The sequence below is a fragment of the Balaenoptera musculus genome, chromosome 7, assembly GCF_009873245.2.
Source record: "Balaenoptera musculus isolate JJ_BM4_2016_0621 chromosome 7, mBalMus1.pri.v3, whole genome shotgun sequence".
Classification (NCBI taxonomy): domain Eukaryota; kingdom Metazoa; phylum Chordata; class Mammalia; order Artiodactyla; family Balaenopteridae; genus Balaenoptera; species Balaenoptera musculus.
Genome location: NC_045791.1, coordinates 84585670 through 84600895, shown reverse-complemented (window position 1 = coordinate 84600895; position 15226 = coordinate 84585670). Strand labels below are relative to the sequence as shown.

General features: G+C 39.4%; 1 protein-coding gene and 1 long non-coding RNA gene across 7 annotated transcripts in view; one reads left to right on the top strand and one right to left on the bottom strand.

The window, feature by feature from the left end:
• LOC118898348 overlaps nt 1–15226 on the bottom strand; it is a 73845-nt gene that overhangs the window by 48979 nt on the left and 9640 nt on the right. The gene's annotated exons all lie outside the window — the stretch shown is intronic.
• Nucleotides 772–1887, top strand: LOC118898346 (ATP synthase F(0) complex subunit B1, mitochondrial-like). The gene has a single exon (XM_036858617.1). It carries the CDS (start codon nt 792–794, stop codon nt 1551–1553), a length of 762 nt encoding a protein of 253 aa, XP_036714512.1. The 5' UTR covers nt 772–791; the 3' UTR covers nt 1554–1887.

Genomic DNA, 15226 nt, shown 5'->3' with positions numbered 1-15226 from the left:
AAACAGCATCACTGAGTTATTAAGTGAGGGTAAAATTAACTTCCATGGGATTAAGCCACTGAAATCCAATGTTTTCTTTCTTACAGAGCTAGAGCCATCTCACTGACTAGTACAACTTGGTATATTCATTTAGTGCTTGGCTCATTCCATTTCATATAGCAGGTGCTCAAAAAGTGTTTGTTAAACTGAAAGAAATGTAAATTAGGTTATACTGCTAGAACATAGTTAGAGATATCTGTTGACACCAAAATGCTCTTCCAACCCTATTTTCTTAAAAAAATATCCCCTCACCCCAAGTCCCTTGTTTTACATGATAAGTACCTATACTTTGAGATCAGTTGTCACTTATTCTCAGGAAGAGAAAATAAGATGTTTTGAGAACTGACAGCCATTCTCATTGGATATAGGTGCCAAGTTTTCTTCTGGTTATATGAACCAGATGGCATAACTGTGAAAAATAATGGCAAGATGAAAGATATCCTCTTTGATTGTCAGATACTTGGGTCAGATTTTCAAATAAGACATAATTAGTGGATAGGGGCCCTTGGCCAGTAGCACTTTTATTCACATTCCAATTCGACTTTCATTGTAAAATGATGATGTTATTATTGCTGGTGTAATTTTTTAAGGCTGAGCGAAGTTATACAAAAGGGAGATCTCTATTAGCTTCAAGTCCAAAATGTCATCCAAACGAGATTGGGACCATCTTGTTTCTGCCCCGACAGAGTCTCCTGTCACAGTCACTGGGGCATAAGACCCAGTGTGGACTGCTGTGTAGCCGCTACCTGACAATGCTGTCCCGGGTGGTACTTTCTGCCGCCACCGCAGCAGCCCCCTCTCTGAAGAACGCGGCCCTCCTTGGTCCAGGGGTATTGCAGGCAACAAGGATCTTTCACACAAGTCTTGCCCCTGTACCACCTCTTCCTGAATATGGAGGAAAAGTTCGTTTGGGGCTGACCCCTGAGGAATTTTTCCAGTTCCTTTATCCTAAAACTGGTGTAACAGGACCCTATGTGCTCGGAACTGGGCTTATCTTATATTTACTCTCCAAAGAAGTATATGTGATAACTGCAGAGACCTTCTCTGCCGCATCAACAATAGGGGTTCTTGTCTATGTAATTAAAAAATATGGTGCCTCTATTGGGGAATTTGCTGATAAACTCAGTGAGCAAACAACTGCCCAACTGGAAGAAGTGATACAGGCTTCCACCAAACAAACCCAGGATGCAGTTGACCTGGAGAAGCCACAGCAGGCACTGGTTCAAAAGCGCCATTACCTTTTTGATGTCCAGAGGAATAACACTGCCATGGCCTTGGAGGTTACTTACTGGGAACGGCTGCATAGTGTATACAAGGAGGTAAAGAATCACCTGGACTATCACATCTCTCTGCAGAATATGATGCACCAAAAGGAACAAGGGCACATGATAAACTGTGTGGAGAAGAATGTGGTACAGAGCATCTCTGCGCAGCAGGAGAAGGAGACAATTGCCAAGTCCACTGCAGACCTAAAGCTGCTTGCAAAGAAGGCTCAAGCACAGCCAGTTCTGTAAATGCATCTGTCCCAATTGAGACAGCTAGAAACAGTTGACTGACTAAATGGAAATTAGTCTATGTGACAAAGTCTTTCTGTATTTCTCTCTACTGAAGTTAGTTTCCCTTTCCTAAAAATGAAGTTTGAGTTTCATATAATGAGAGAATTAAAACAATCTATTGGCCAGTAAGATGTTTCTCTCATCCTTCTTGCTCTGCATTTTGAGTTGTTCCATCATCACTTTTGAATAAGCAGTTTGCTTTGAATAAAATTTGGTACCTGACTAAAAATTATCAAGTTATAGTTTAAGTTTGAATTAATTCAACCATCTTGCAATAAAGTGACAGTTGAAACAAAAACAAAACAAAACAAAACAAAAAAACCAAGATTGGGTTGTCAGCCTTCCAAATCAAACTTCAGGCTAATCCCGTGTGACCGAATTATTGCATTAGAAAATCAGCGTGTAAAGCTTGATTGAGGAAGAGGAAGGTGATAAGGTAATCAGAAATTTGGCATACAGCTATATAGCTTTTCTTGGAGTTACTCTAATCTCTTCTCAGTGTGCCTCTTTTTTGTTTTTGGCTGTATGGCTTGCGGGATCTTAGTTCCCCGACCAGGCATGGAACCTGCGCCCCCTGCAGTGGAAGTGTGGAGTCTTAACCACTGAACTGCCAGCAAAGTCCCCACAGTGTGCTTCTTCTTCTTTTTTTTTTTTTAACCTTCTTCACCCATTTTATTTCTCATCTATCTCAATAAACAAGCATCCACATGGAGCCCTATTCCTGCCTCTGTTCAAATACATTTTCTTATGATCTATCTGTATTCCTAGACCATTTAATTTGCCTGGCCAGCCTACTGTACCATCAGATTGTTTTCCATAAAAACATTAATGAACATATATACACTTATTTTTGATAATTTTTTCCAAAATTTTTTTTTTTTCCTAAAACAAAAAGCTGAATCCACACTTTCTGATAGCAAGTGGACTAATTATGATTCAGACCCACTTTTGGGGGCCCATTAGTGGTTCATAAAAATCAATTTACTGAGTCACAACCAGCATTTCCAAAAATGAAATAAAATAGAATAGGAAAAACTATTAGAGGGTGTTATACATGGTAGCGAGTAAATATTGATTCATGAAAATTCTATTTAAGTTACTTATATACTGGCATGTACTAGGAGGCAAAATAAAATATTTCTCAATGTGAGCTGTAGTAAAAAATGTCTGAAACCCATTGCTTTAGCAGATATTTTTCTGGTTATTATTGTCTTAATAATTTAGCTACCTATTATTGTGGTTTCTTAGGGAGGAGGGAAAAGGGGAAAGATCAAGATTTTAATAATTAGTATTGTTCCTTAAGGTAAAATGAAGAAGTAGAGATAATTCCTCAATGAAGAAATAGAATAAAAACTTTAGTAATTCTTTTTACAATGAAAAACTTTGAAGCCTAGTTCCTACAACATCCATAAAATTCATAAGGAAATGATCACATTGTCCTAAAATTACACTAATACATTAATTTGCTTAATTATTAGCTTTAAAGGCAAACTCACTTTTTAAGAACAGCTTTCTTGAGATATAATTCACATACTATAAAATTTACCCAATTAAAGTGTACAACTCAGTAGTTTTCAGTATGTTCAAAGAATTGCGCAATCATTACTACAACCTAACTTTAGAATATTTTCATCATCACCCAAAGAAAGCCCATACCCATTAGCAATAACTCCCAATTCCCCACCCTCGCCAGCTCTAAGAAGCCACTATTCTATTTTCTGTCTCTATAGACTTGCCTGTTCTGGTCATTTCATATACAGCTGACTCTTGAACAACATGGGCGTTGGGGACACCTACGTTCCTTGCAGTAGAAAATCCGTGTATAACTTTGCAGCCAGCCCTCCCTATATCCAAGTTTCCGCAACCTTGGATTCAATCAATTGCAAATTGTGTATTACTGTAGTACGAATTTATTGAAAAAAATCCATGTATAAGTGGACCCACACAGTTTAAACCCCTGTTGTTCAAGGGTCAACTGTAAATAGTATCATACAATACATGCAGTCACATATACATACATTCTTACTGTCTTTTGGGGCTGGCTTCTTTCACTAAGCATGTTTTCAAGGCTCATCCATGTTGTAACATGTATCAGTATTTCATTCTTTTTTTATGGTCGAATAATATTCCATTGTACAGATATACCACATTTTCTTTATCTATTCACCAGTTGATGGACATCTGAGTTGTTTCCACCTTTTGGCTATTATTGATAATGCTATTATAAATATTTGTGTACAAGTTTTGTGTAGATATATGTTTTCATTTCTCTTGGGTATATACCTAGGAGTGGAATGATGAGTCATATAGAAACTCTATATTTAATATTTTGAGGAACGACCAAACTGTCTTCCAAAGTGGCTGCACCATTTTACATTCCTACAGCAACTTATGAGGATTCCAGTTTCTCCACATCCTCTCCAACTCTTGTTATTGTATTTTTGTTATAGCTATCCTAGTGGATACGAAATGGCATCATATTATGGTTTTGATTTGCAATTCCCTAATGATCAATTATACTGAGCATAGTTTCTTGTGCTTATTGGCCATTTGTATATCTTTGGACAAATATCTATTTAAATCCTTTGCACATTTTTAAATTGGGTTATCTTTTTCATTGTTAAATTGTAAGTGCTCTTGATATATTTTGAATACAATTTTCTTATCACAAATGATTTGCAAATATTTTCTCCTATGGATTATCTTTTTACTTCTTGGTGGTGTCATTTGAAGCACAAACCTTTTTAATTCTGAAAAAGTCCAAAATCTATTTTTTCTTTTGTTACTTGTGCTTTTGATGCTGTATCTAAAAAGGCATTGCCTAACCCAAGTTTACAAAGATTTATTCCCGTGTTTTCTTCTAAAATTTTTATAGTTTTAGCTCTTACATTTTGGTCTATGATCTATTTTGAGCTAATCTTTGTGTATGCTGTAAGATAAAGATCCAACTTCATTCTTCTGCATGTGGATATCCAGTTGTTCTGGCACCATTTGTTGAAAAGACTATTAATTCGCCCATCCAATTATCTTGGCACCCTTGTCAACAGTCTGTTTACCATAAATATAAGTGTTCATTTCTGGAATTTCAATTCCATTCCATTGGTATATATCTCTTTCTTTGTGTCAGTACCACAAAGTCTTGATTACCCTAGCTTTGTAGTAAGTTTTGATATTGAGGATTGTAAGTCCTCCAACGTTGTTCTTTTTCAAGATTGTTTCAGCTATTACAGGTGTCTTCCATTTCCTTTTGAATTTTAGAATCAACTTGCCAATTTCTCCAAAAAGTCCAGCTTGGATTTTTGATAGGTATTGCATTGAATCTGTAGATCAGTTTGAGAAGTATTGCCATTTTAATAATACTGTCTTGTGAGCCACAAACATGGGATGTCTTTCCATTTATTTAAGTTTTAAATTTCTTTTTTTTGGTTGCTCTTTGTGGCTCATGGAATTTTAGTTCCCCAGGCCCTCGGCAGTGAGAGCACCGAGTGGAGTCCTAACCACTGAACCACCAGGGAATTCCCTAAGTTTTATATTTCTTCCTAATACTATTTTGTAGCTTTGTACAAAATACTATTTTGTAGTTTTCAGTGTACAAATTTTACACTTTTGTTAAATTTATCCAGAAGTATTTTATTCTTTTTGATGCTATTGTAAATACAATAGTTTTCTTAATTTCATTTTGGATTGTTCATTGATAGTGTATAGAAATACATTTGTCTTTTGTATAATGTCTTTGTATCCTGCGGTCTTGCTGAATTTGTTTATTAGTTCTAATAGTGTGTGTGTGATTCTTTAGAATTTTCTATATACAAGATCATGTCATCTGCAAATACAGATAGTTTTGTTTTCCTTTTCAATCTGAATGCCTTTTCTTTTTCTTGTCTTGACTGGAACCTCCAGTACAATATAGAACAGAAGTGGTGAGAGCAGACATCCTGGTTTTGCTCTAATGGAGAAAACATTGTCTCTGACCATTAAGTATGGTGTTACCTGTGGATTTTTCTTAAATGCTCTGTATTAGGTGAAGAGTTTCCCTTCTATTCTAGTTTGTTGGTTCTTTTTTTTTTTTTTTTTGAAATCACAGAAAGGTGTTGAATTTTGTCAAATGCTTTTTCTGTGTGTATTGAGAGGATCATTTTTTTTCCTTTATTCTATTAATATGGTGTATTAAGTTGATTTATTTTTGGATGTTAAACCAACTTTGCATTCTTGGTATAAATCCCACTTGGTCATAGTGTGTAATTCTCCTTATGCATTTCTGGAATTGTTTATCTTTTATTTCATTGAGAATTTTTGCATCTATATTTATGAGGGGTATTAATCTGCGGTTTTCTCTTCTTAAGATGTCTGGTTTTGGTATCAAGGTAATTCTGGCCTCATAGAATGAAGAGGAAGTATTCCCTCCTATTCCACTTTTTTAAAGAGTTTGTGAATGGTTGGTAGTAATTCTTCTTTAAATTATCAGTGAAGTAATCTGGGCCTGGGATTTTCTTTGTGGGAAATTTTAAAATTACTAATTCAAAGTCTTTACTTGTTATAGGTTTATTCAGGTTTTCTATTTCTTCTTAAGTCAGTTTAGGTAGTTTGTGTCTTCTTAGGAATTCATCTAAGTTATCTAGTTTGTTGGCTATTCATAGTATTCACTTATAATCCTTTTTATTTCTATAAGGTTAGTGGTGATACCCCCTTCTTCATTTGCATCTTCTCTTTTTTTTTTCGTGGTCAGTCTAACTAAAAGTTTGTCAATTGATCTTTGATCAATTTGATCTTTCTGAAGAGCAATTTTTGGCCTCATTGATTTTCTGTGTTTTTCTATTCTCTATTTCATTTATTCTATGTTTACTATTTGTTTTTCATATAGTTCATATCTTTATTTCTCTATTCTTCAATTATTGCCTGCTTTTGTGTTAGATATTTTCTAGTATACCAGTTTTATTCCCCTGTCATTTCTTTTACTATATATTTTTCAGTTATTTTATCAGTGATTGTCCCTGGGATTATAATTAACATCTTAACTGGAAACAATCTAGTTTGGATTAATACTAGCTTAATTTCAATAGTATACAGAAACTTTGTTCCAATATAGCTTTGTTCACTCCATCTTCTTTTGTATTATTATTGTCATATAAATGACATTTTTATAAGCTCATGAACATATAGTTTTATAATTGTTGCTTTATGCAGCTGTCATTTAAATAAGATAGGAAAAGAAGAGTTACACACACACACACAACTCCCATTTATACTGTTATTTATATTCACCTATGTATTTACTCGTGTTCTTCATCCCTCTCATTCTCTCTGTTTTTTTTTTTTTTTTTTTTTTTAGATGCATTCCTGAGAAAATAGGGGAAGCCCAGAAGTGAGAACCAATAAGGAAAACCAAATGTTCCTCCCTATACCATGCTATTGATCTAGAAGGCAGAAGTAGAAAGTCCTTGGTAGAGCTTCCCTAAATGTGTGGTATGTCTGGCCTTTTCCTCCATATTCTTGGTACTCAGTATGGTCAAGGGTGAAATCTTTATCTTCTTATGTGGATTCAATTACTGTCTAGTGCCTTTTCATGTAGTCTGAAGGACTCCCTTTATTATTTCTTGTAGGGCAGATCTACTAGTGACAAATTCTCTCAGGTTTTGTTTAAATTTATTTGAATGTCTTCTCCATTTTGAAAGGATATTTTGCTGGATGTGCAATTCTGTTTTGTTTCAGCACTTGAAATATGTCATCCCACTGACTGCTGGACTCCATAATTTCAGATGAGAAGTCAGCCATTAATTTCACCAAGGATCTCTTGCACATGATGTGTCATTTTTCTCTTGCTACTTTCAAGATTCTCTCTTCATCTTTGGCTTTAGACAGCTTGACTATGTGTATTTCAGTGTGGATCTCTTTGAGTTGATCCCACTGGAGTTTGCTGAGTTTCTAGGATGTGCAGATTGATCTTTTCCATCAAGTTTGGGAAATTTTTGGCCATTATTTCTCCAAATATTCTTTCTGCCTCTATTCTCTCTTTTCTCCTTATGGGACTCCCATTATGCATGTGCTGGTTAATTTTCATTTCCTTATTCAGATTTTTAAATGCAGGCATAAGTACTCCTATAGGTATACTCCTGTAGGTGAAACTGCTATGTTATGGTAGTGACATTAAGAACTTTGATAGATATCACTAATTGCCTTCTCAAAAGTTTATAACAAGGCACTGTATATCAGCAATGTATGAGCAACCCCATTTCTCTTAGGGACATTTTATTGATTATATTGGAGGTTTTTAAAAATTATTGGATGAGGTGCTTATTTTCAGTTGGGCTGTAGTTCCTTAGCTGTAACTTACTGCCTCTCAGAATCTTTTATCAATGGTGCTGTTATTTCTAGTTCCTTCTAGAATCCTCCTCAGAAAACATTCATGAAGAAGAAATGATGGGCATATTTCCCAATGCTTTTTTGTTCTGTCTAGTTTTATTTCTCACTAAAGAGAAGTCTATTTGTTCTAAATTACATCTGTCTCAAATGCTAGGCAGAGCTGTGGCCTTTCTCTGAGCCCTCAAGGCCACGAGGAGGCTTATATTATATACACAGTTTTGTTAACTGCTTTTTTCCCACTCAACCACCTCATGTGAATATTTTCCAGTGAATTCTACAATTTATAATGGCTACATAGTAATTCATAACTGCAAAAAGAAACACTAATATTGGTCGTTTTGTTAGTTTCTGATTCTTCCCTGTAATAAATAACACTGCAATGATTATCAGTAACCTCCAGGCGAGCAGGAGCCCTATTTTATTCTTTGCTGTGTTGCAGCATCTAGCACAGAGTCTGCCTTATAAAAGACACCAATAAATGTGCGTAGAATGAGTAAGTGGTTGAATAACAAGCTTTTATGTATGTATCATATGTAACAATACAAATGTGACTATTTCCTTCAAAAAAATAACCCAGAGGAGAAATTGATGGGTGGGTGGATCTATAGTTTTTAAGCCCTTGGCCAATGTTTTCAAATTGCGTACAGAAAGATTTTGCCAATTTACACACCCATTGGTATATAAGAGAATACCTGTTTCTCTACTCTGGCCAACTACTCGTTTGTTTAAATCTATGCAACTGATGGTTGAAGAATAAGGTATTCTTAACAGTTTTAATGTGCATTTCTTTTAGGACAAGTGATGTTGAACTTTTTAATGTCTTTCGCCATTTGCTCCTTTAACCAGCAGAGCTCATCACTTTGGGAGGAAGGCTGGTCTCTTTGAGTCAGGGGGGCCACAACCTGGGGCTGCTCAGGGAATGAGAAGGCTGTTCTGTGACCATCACAACCCACTTGCTTCTCAGGCAATCTCACAGGGTGTCATCCTCATTGATAGGAAGAAAAGCAGGGAGAGGTCTAATTGTACCTTGCTTCTGGCACCACGACCTGGGCAATTCTGGTTTACCTTTTGGATCTTAGGAACTTAGGGGTAGGGCTCTCACTGCCACCACCTCCACTGACGTTCACCTTCCTCTAGGCAGAGAGTCTCCAAGCTTTTTGGGTTTGGCACCCATGTTGGCAAACAAATTTTTTTTTTTATAGTAATCTTTTATTTATTTATTTATTTATATTTATTTTTGGCTGTGTTGGGTCTTCGTTTCTGCGTGAGGGCTTTCTCTAGTTGCGGCAAACAGGGGTCACTCTTCATCGCGGTGCGCGGGCCTCTTCACTATCGCGGCCTCTCTTGCTGTGGAGCACAGGCTCCAGACGCGCAGGCTCAGCAGTTGTGGCTCACGGGCCTAGTTGCTCCGCGGCATGCGGGATCCCCCCAGACCAGGGCTCGAACCCGTGTCCCCTGCATTAGCAGGCAGATTCTCAACCACTGCGCCACCAGGGAAGCCTGGCAAACAATATTTAAGCGTGCCTTTCCAATATATGTCTGTTAACTAATGAAGTCTATATATGCCCAATAATATTAATGTATTAAATACATATAAAGCTATCACATGAAACTTAACATTTTAAAGGGTGAGATTAAAAAGATCTATAGAACCAGCAGTTCCAACGTTCCTTCTTGCTCAGTGATATTTCCCTTTGGGCTCCCCCACTTTGGAGTCCAGTGCTCTAGGGTATTTGTGGGAAAGTGGGTTGTCTCCTGTCTGAGCAGGTGAGTTGTTTACACAATTCTTAGGGAGCTAGACTTCCTCCACCACTGTCCAGTTGGCTATATAGATCAGCAATTTTTATGGGGTGCTGTAGAAGGACACTTTAATTACTGTCCCGTCAACTGCCCAGTGCCCTCTGATGCAAACATTTTAGGAGGGCCAAATCCAGAAAAGTGACACTACTGGCTGTCTTTCCCACTCTCCTCTTATCTGGCTGCCTTGCAATCAGCAGCTAATTTGCTTATTCAAAGAAGGCCATGACATTTGAGTAAAGGAAAGCAGCAGCGGGAGCCTAGTCAGGACGTACGTTTTGCTGTTAGAGTTTGCATTACAATGATGGAACTGAGCAAAATATTTATATCACATCATACTGTGTAAACATGTAAGGTCTCTGTACAGAGAAATACACATGCAAAATAATGTAAAAATTCAACTGAACTAATAAAGGAAACAATATGCAAATAAATATTATGAGACAATTTCTTTGTAGTAAAATTTACCACCAAATGCTTTCATGGAAATAGCTTTCCCCAAAGAAAGAAGAAAAATCCTCTAATAGACTTCATTTGAAAACTTTGGTGTGGGGCGCGGAGCGGTGCAGCGAGAAGGCTGATGTATCTGAAAGGCCAAGGAGCTTTGGAGACAGACAACTGGATTTGAACTAGGTCTAGACCCCAAGCTTGCCATGGGCTAGAGTGTGACCTTTGACACTGAGATTTTTCTTTTAATAAGAGGAGATAATAATCCCCTTACCCTGCAATATTATGAAAATTAAATGAGAGAATGTCCACCAACCATTTTGCTTATGGTATTGCTTGATAAATTTTGGTGTTTTTTTTTTTTCTGGCCACACCATGCAGAATGTGGTATAGTTCCCTGACCAGGGATCAAACCCACACCCTCTGCAGTGGAAGCACAGAAAGCATGGAGTCTTAACCGCTGGACCACCAGGCAAGTCCCTGCTTGTTTATTCTTTCTTCACCTTTTTTAGACCATGGGAGTTTCTTTCATGCCTGCTTATGCCCTAACTTCAGTTTGCCTCTTTTTTATTTCAGCATTAATGATGTAGAACATTTTTCCTAGAGTTGCTTTAACTACTTAAAAAATGTCTTAAATTTGAAACTTCTATTTTAAACATCTCTGTTCTATTTGACCATTTCTAAGTCTGTAAAATGCAAACACATGGGTTTATTCTGATGAAAGTTAGAGCATCTGCACTCAGCTACTTCCATAATGCAATTGGCATCAGAATTATTTTTAGCCTCATAAGCTGATTTTTTTTCTTTTTTTAATTATAGGTAACTCTAGTGTTCTAGAAATTCACATATACAGCAAAATGCACACCCACACCCACTGAAAAAACCCTGTTTTAGGAGAGAGCTTCTCCATCCAGCTCTTTCTGTTCAGCTTTTCTGTGCTCCTTCTTCAGTTCTGCAAATACAGGTTTATATTTAGCCCCCTTTTGATTCTCCATATGTTCCTTCTAAAAACATTTCCTATTAAGGACTTTTCAATGGCTGATCTCTTGGAGAACTACTGAGTGAACATGACCTGGGGTAGGTGTGAGTGAGGTTTGTCCGCAGGTGGCATCCCCACCAAACCATGAGTCAAGGAAGCCCCTCAGGGAAAGTTCTGGCCCACAGCTCTCCCGTTTTTCCGGAAAACTTACTGCTGATGACCAGAGACGGTCAAACACGGTGCGTGCGGGGTCAGTGTCACTTCCCTTTGCCCATGTTCTCCACTCTGTGGGGAGGGTGAGTGGACAGCCAGAGGATGGGAAAGGTGGAGTCCCAGCACCACAGACAAGAGGTAGCCAACTTACTGGCAGGGAGAGCCCAGCATGCCTACCTGCCCAGGTTCAGGGCGGGCAGGGGCTTCCCAGCCCAGCCAGGGGCCCTGACTCCAGACTGAGGTCCTCTAAGGGAGATGACCCTGGCTGCCTGTTCTCAGGGCAACCATTTATGCTTGGCCTGAAGGACAGGAAGAGAGAGGGGAAGGGTTTTGAAGCCGGTGAGACTAGCCTTGGAGTCCTTCCACTGGGCCTTTGGAATCACTCTGGGCCTTGGTTTCCTCGTCTCTAAAGAGTATACAGTGCATGACTCATATTTGCTTTACTGTGGTGGTCTGGCACTGAACCCGTAATATCTCCAAGGTATGCAGGTACTGCAATAAAGCAACTCGCGTGAATTTTTTGGTTTCCCAGTGCGTATAAAAGTTATGTTTAGGGCTTCTCTGGTGGCGCAGTGGTTGAGAATCTGCCTGCCAATGCAGGGGACACGGGTTCGAGCCCTGGCCTGGGAAGATCCCACATGCCGCGGAGCAACTAGGCCCGTGAGCCACAACTACTGAGCCTGCGCGTCTGGAGCCTGTGCTCCGCAACAAGAGAGGCCGCGACAGTGAGAGGCCCACGCACCGCGATGAAGTGTGGCCCCCGCTCGCCGCAACTAGAGAAAGCCCTCACACAGAAACGAAGACCCAACACAGCCAAAATAAATAAGTAAATAAATAGCGTTCCCTTTAAAAAAAAAAGAGAAAACAAACATTAAAAAAAGAAAGTTATGTTTACATGACACTGGAGTCTATTGATGTGCAATAGCATTATGTCTAAAAAAACAACGTACATACCTTAAGTTAAAAATACTTTACTGCTGGACTTCCCTGGTGCTCCAGTGGTTAGGGCTCCGTGCTTCCACTGCAGGGGGCATGGCGTTGATCCCTGGTCCAGGAACTAAAATCCTGCATGCTGTGCGTAGTGCGGCCAAAAAAAAAAAAAAAAAAAACTTTATTGCTAAAAAAATGATAACCATCATCTGAGCCTTCAGCAAGTTGCAAACCTTTTGCCTGCGGAGGGCCCTGCCTCGTGCTGATGGCTGCTGACTGATCAGGGTGATGGTTGCTGAAGGCTGGGCTGACTGTGGCAGTTTCTTAAAGTAAGACAACAGGGATGTTTGCCGCATCGATTGACTCTTCCTTTCATGAACGATTTCTCTGTAGCATGCGGTGCTGTTTGATGGCATTTTACCCACAGTAGAACTTCAACATTTGAGTCAATCCTCTCAAACCCTACCACTGCTTTATCAACTGAGTTCATGTAATATCCTAAATCTTTTGTTGTCATTTCAACAGTCTTCACAGCATCTTCACCGGAAGTTGACTCCACTTCAAGAAATCACTTTCTTTGCTCACCCATCAGAAGCAACTCCTCAGGTGTTAAAGTTTTATCATGAGATTGCAGCAATGCAGTAGCATCCTCAGGCTGCACTTCTAATTCTCGTTCTCTTGCTATTTCCACCACATCTGCGGTTACTTCCTCCACTGAAATCTTGAACCCCTCAGTCATCCAGGAGGGTTGGAATCAACTTCTTCCAAACTCCTGCTAATGTTGATATCTTGGCCTCTTCCTATGAATCACTAATGTCCTTCATGGCCTCTAGAATGGTGAAGGCTTTCCAAAAGGTTTTCAATTGACTTTGTCAAGATCCATCAGAGGAATCACTATCTCTGGCAGCTATAGCCTTATGAGATATATTTCTTAAATAAGACCTGAAAGTTGAAATTACTCCTTGATCCATGGGCTGCAGAATGGCTGCTATGTTAGCAAGCATGAAGACAACATTAATCTCACTGTACATCCCCATCAGAGTTCTTGGGTGACCAGGTACTTTGTCAATGAGCAATAATAATTTGAAAGGAATCTCCTTTTCTGAGCAGTAGGCCTCAACAGTGGGCTTAAAATATTTAGTAAACCGTGTTGCAAACAGATGTGCTGTCATCCAGGCTTTGTTGCTCCATTTATAGAGCACAGGCAGAGTAGATTTAGCATCATTCTTACGGACCCTAGGATTTTTGAAATGGTAAATGAGCACTGGCTTCAACTTCAAGTCATCAGCTGCAGTAGCCCCTAACAAGAGTGTCAGCCTGTCCTTTGAAGCTTTGAAGCCAGATATTGACTTCTCTCTAGATATGAAACTTCTAGACGGCATCTTCTTCCAATATAAGGCTGTTCCACACACACAGAAAATCTGTGGTTTAGTGTAGCCACCTTTGTTAATTATCTTAGCTAGATCTTCTGGATAACTTGCTGCAGCTTCTACATCAGCACTTGCTGCTTCACCTGGCAATTTTATGTTATGAAGACGGCTTCTTTCCTTAAACCTCATGAACAACCTCTGCAGCTCCCTCACCTCTCTCAGCCTTCATAGAATTGAAGAGAGTTAGGGCCGTGCTCTGGATTGGGCTTTGGTTTAAGGAATGTTGTGGCTGGTTTGATCCTCTATCCAGACCATTCAAACTTTCTCTACATCAGCAATAAGGCTGTTTCGTTTTCTTACCACCCAGGTGCTCACTGGAGTAGCACTTTTCATTTCCTTCAAGAACTTTTCCTGTGCCTGCATAACTTGGCTAACTGGTGCAAGAGGCCTAGCTTCTTGGCCTCTCTCAGCTTTTTTTTTTTTTTTTTTAAAAGGAATTCCTTTGGGCTTCCCTGGTGGCGCAGTGGTTGAGAGTCTGCCTGCCAATGCAGGGGACACGGGTTCGAGCCCTGGTCTGGGAAGATCCCACATGCCGCGGAGCGACTGGGCCCGTGAGCCACAATTACTGAGCCTGCGCGTCTGGAGCCTGTGCTCCGCAACAAGAGAGGCCGCGATGGTGAGAGGCCTGCGCACCGCGATGAGGAGTGGCCCCCGCTTGCCTCAACTAGAGAAAGCCCTCGCACCGAAACGAAGACCCAACACAGCCATAAATAAATAAATAAATAAAAATTAAAAAAAAAAAAGGAATTCCTTTATTTTTATTTATTTATTTATTTATTTATTTATTTATTTATTTATTTATTTATTTATTTTTGACTGTGTTGGGTCTTCGTTTCTGTGCGAGGGCTTTCTCTAGTTGCGGCAAGCGGGGGCCACTCTTCATCGCAGTGCGCCGGCCTCTCATTATCGCGGCCTCTCTTGTTGCGGAGCACAGGCTCCAGACGCGCAGGCTCAGTAGTTGTGGCTCACGGGCCTAGTTGCTCCGCGGCATGTGGGATCTCCCCAGACCAGGGCTTGAACCCATGTCCCGTGCATTGGCAGGCAGATTCTCAACCACTGCGCCACCAGGGAAGCCCTCTCTCAGCTTTTGACATGCCTTCCTCACTATGCTTGTTTCTAGCTTTTGATTTAAAGTGAGAGACAGTGACTCTTCCTTTAACTTGAAAACTTAGAGGCCACTGTAGGGTTATTAATTGGCCTAATTTCAATATTGTTATTTCTCAGGGAATAGGGAGGCCCCAGGAGAGGGAGAGAGATGGGGGAATGGCTGGTCAGTGGAGCAGTCAGAACACACACAATACTTACGGATTAAGTTTGCTGTCTTATATGGTTGAGGTTCATGGTGCCCCAAAACTATTATCATAATAACATCAAATATCACAGATCACTATAACAAGTATAATAATAATGAAAAAGTATGAAATATTGCAAGAATTACCAAAGCGTGACACAGAGACACAAAGTGAACAAATGCT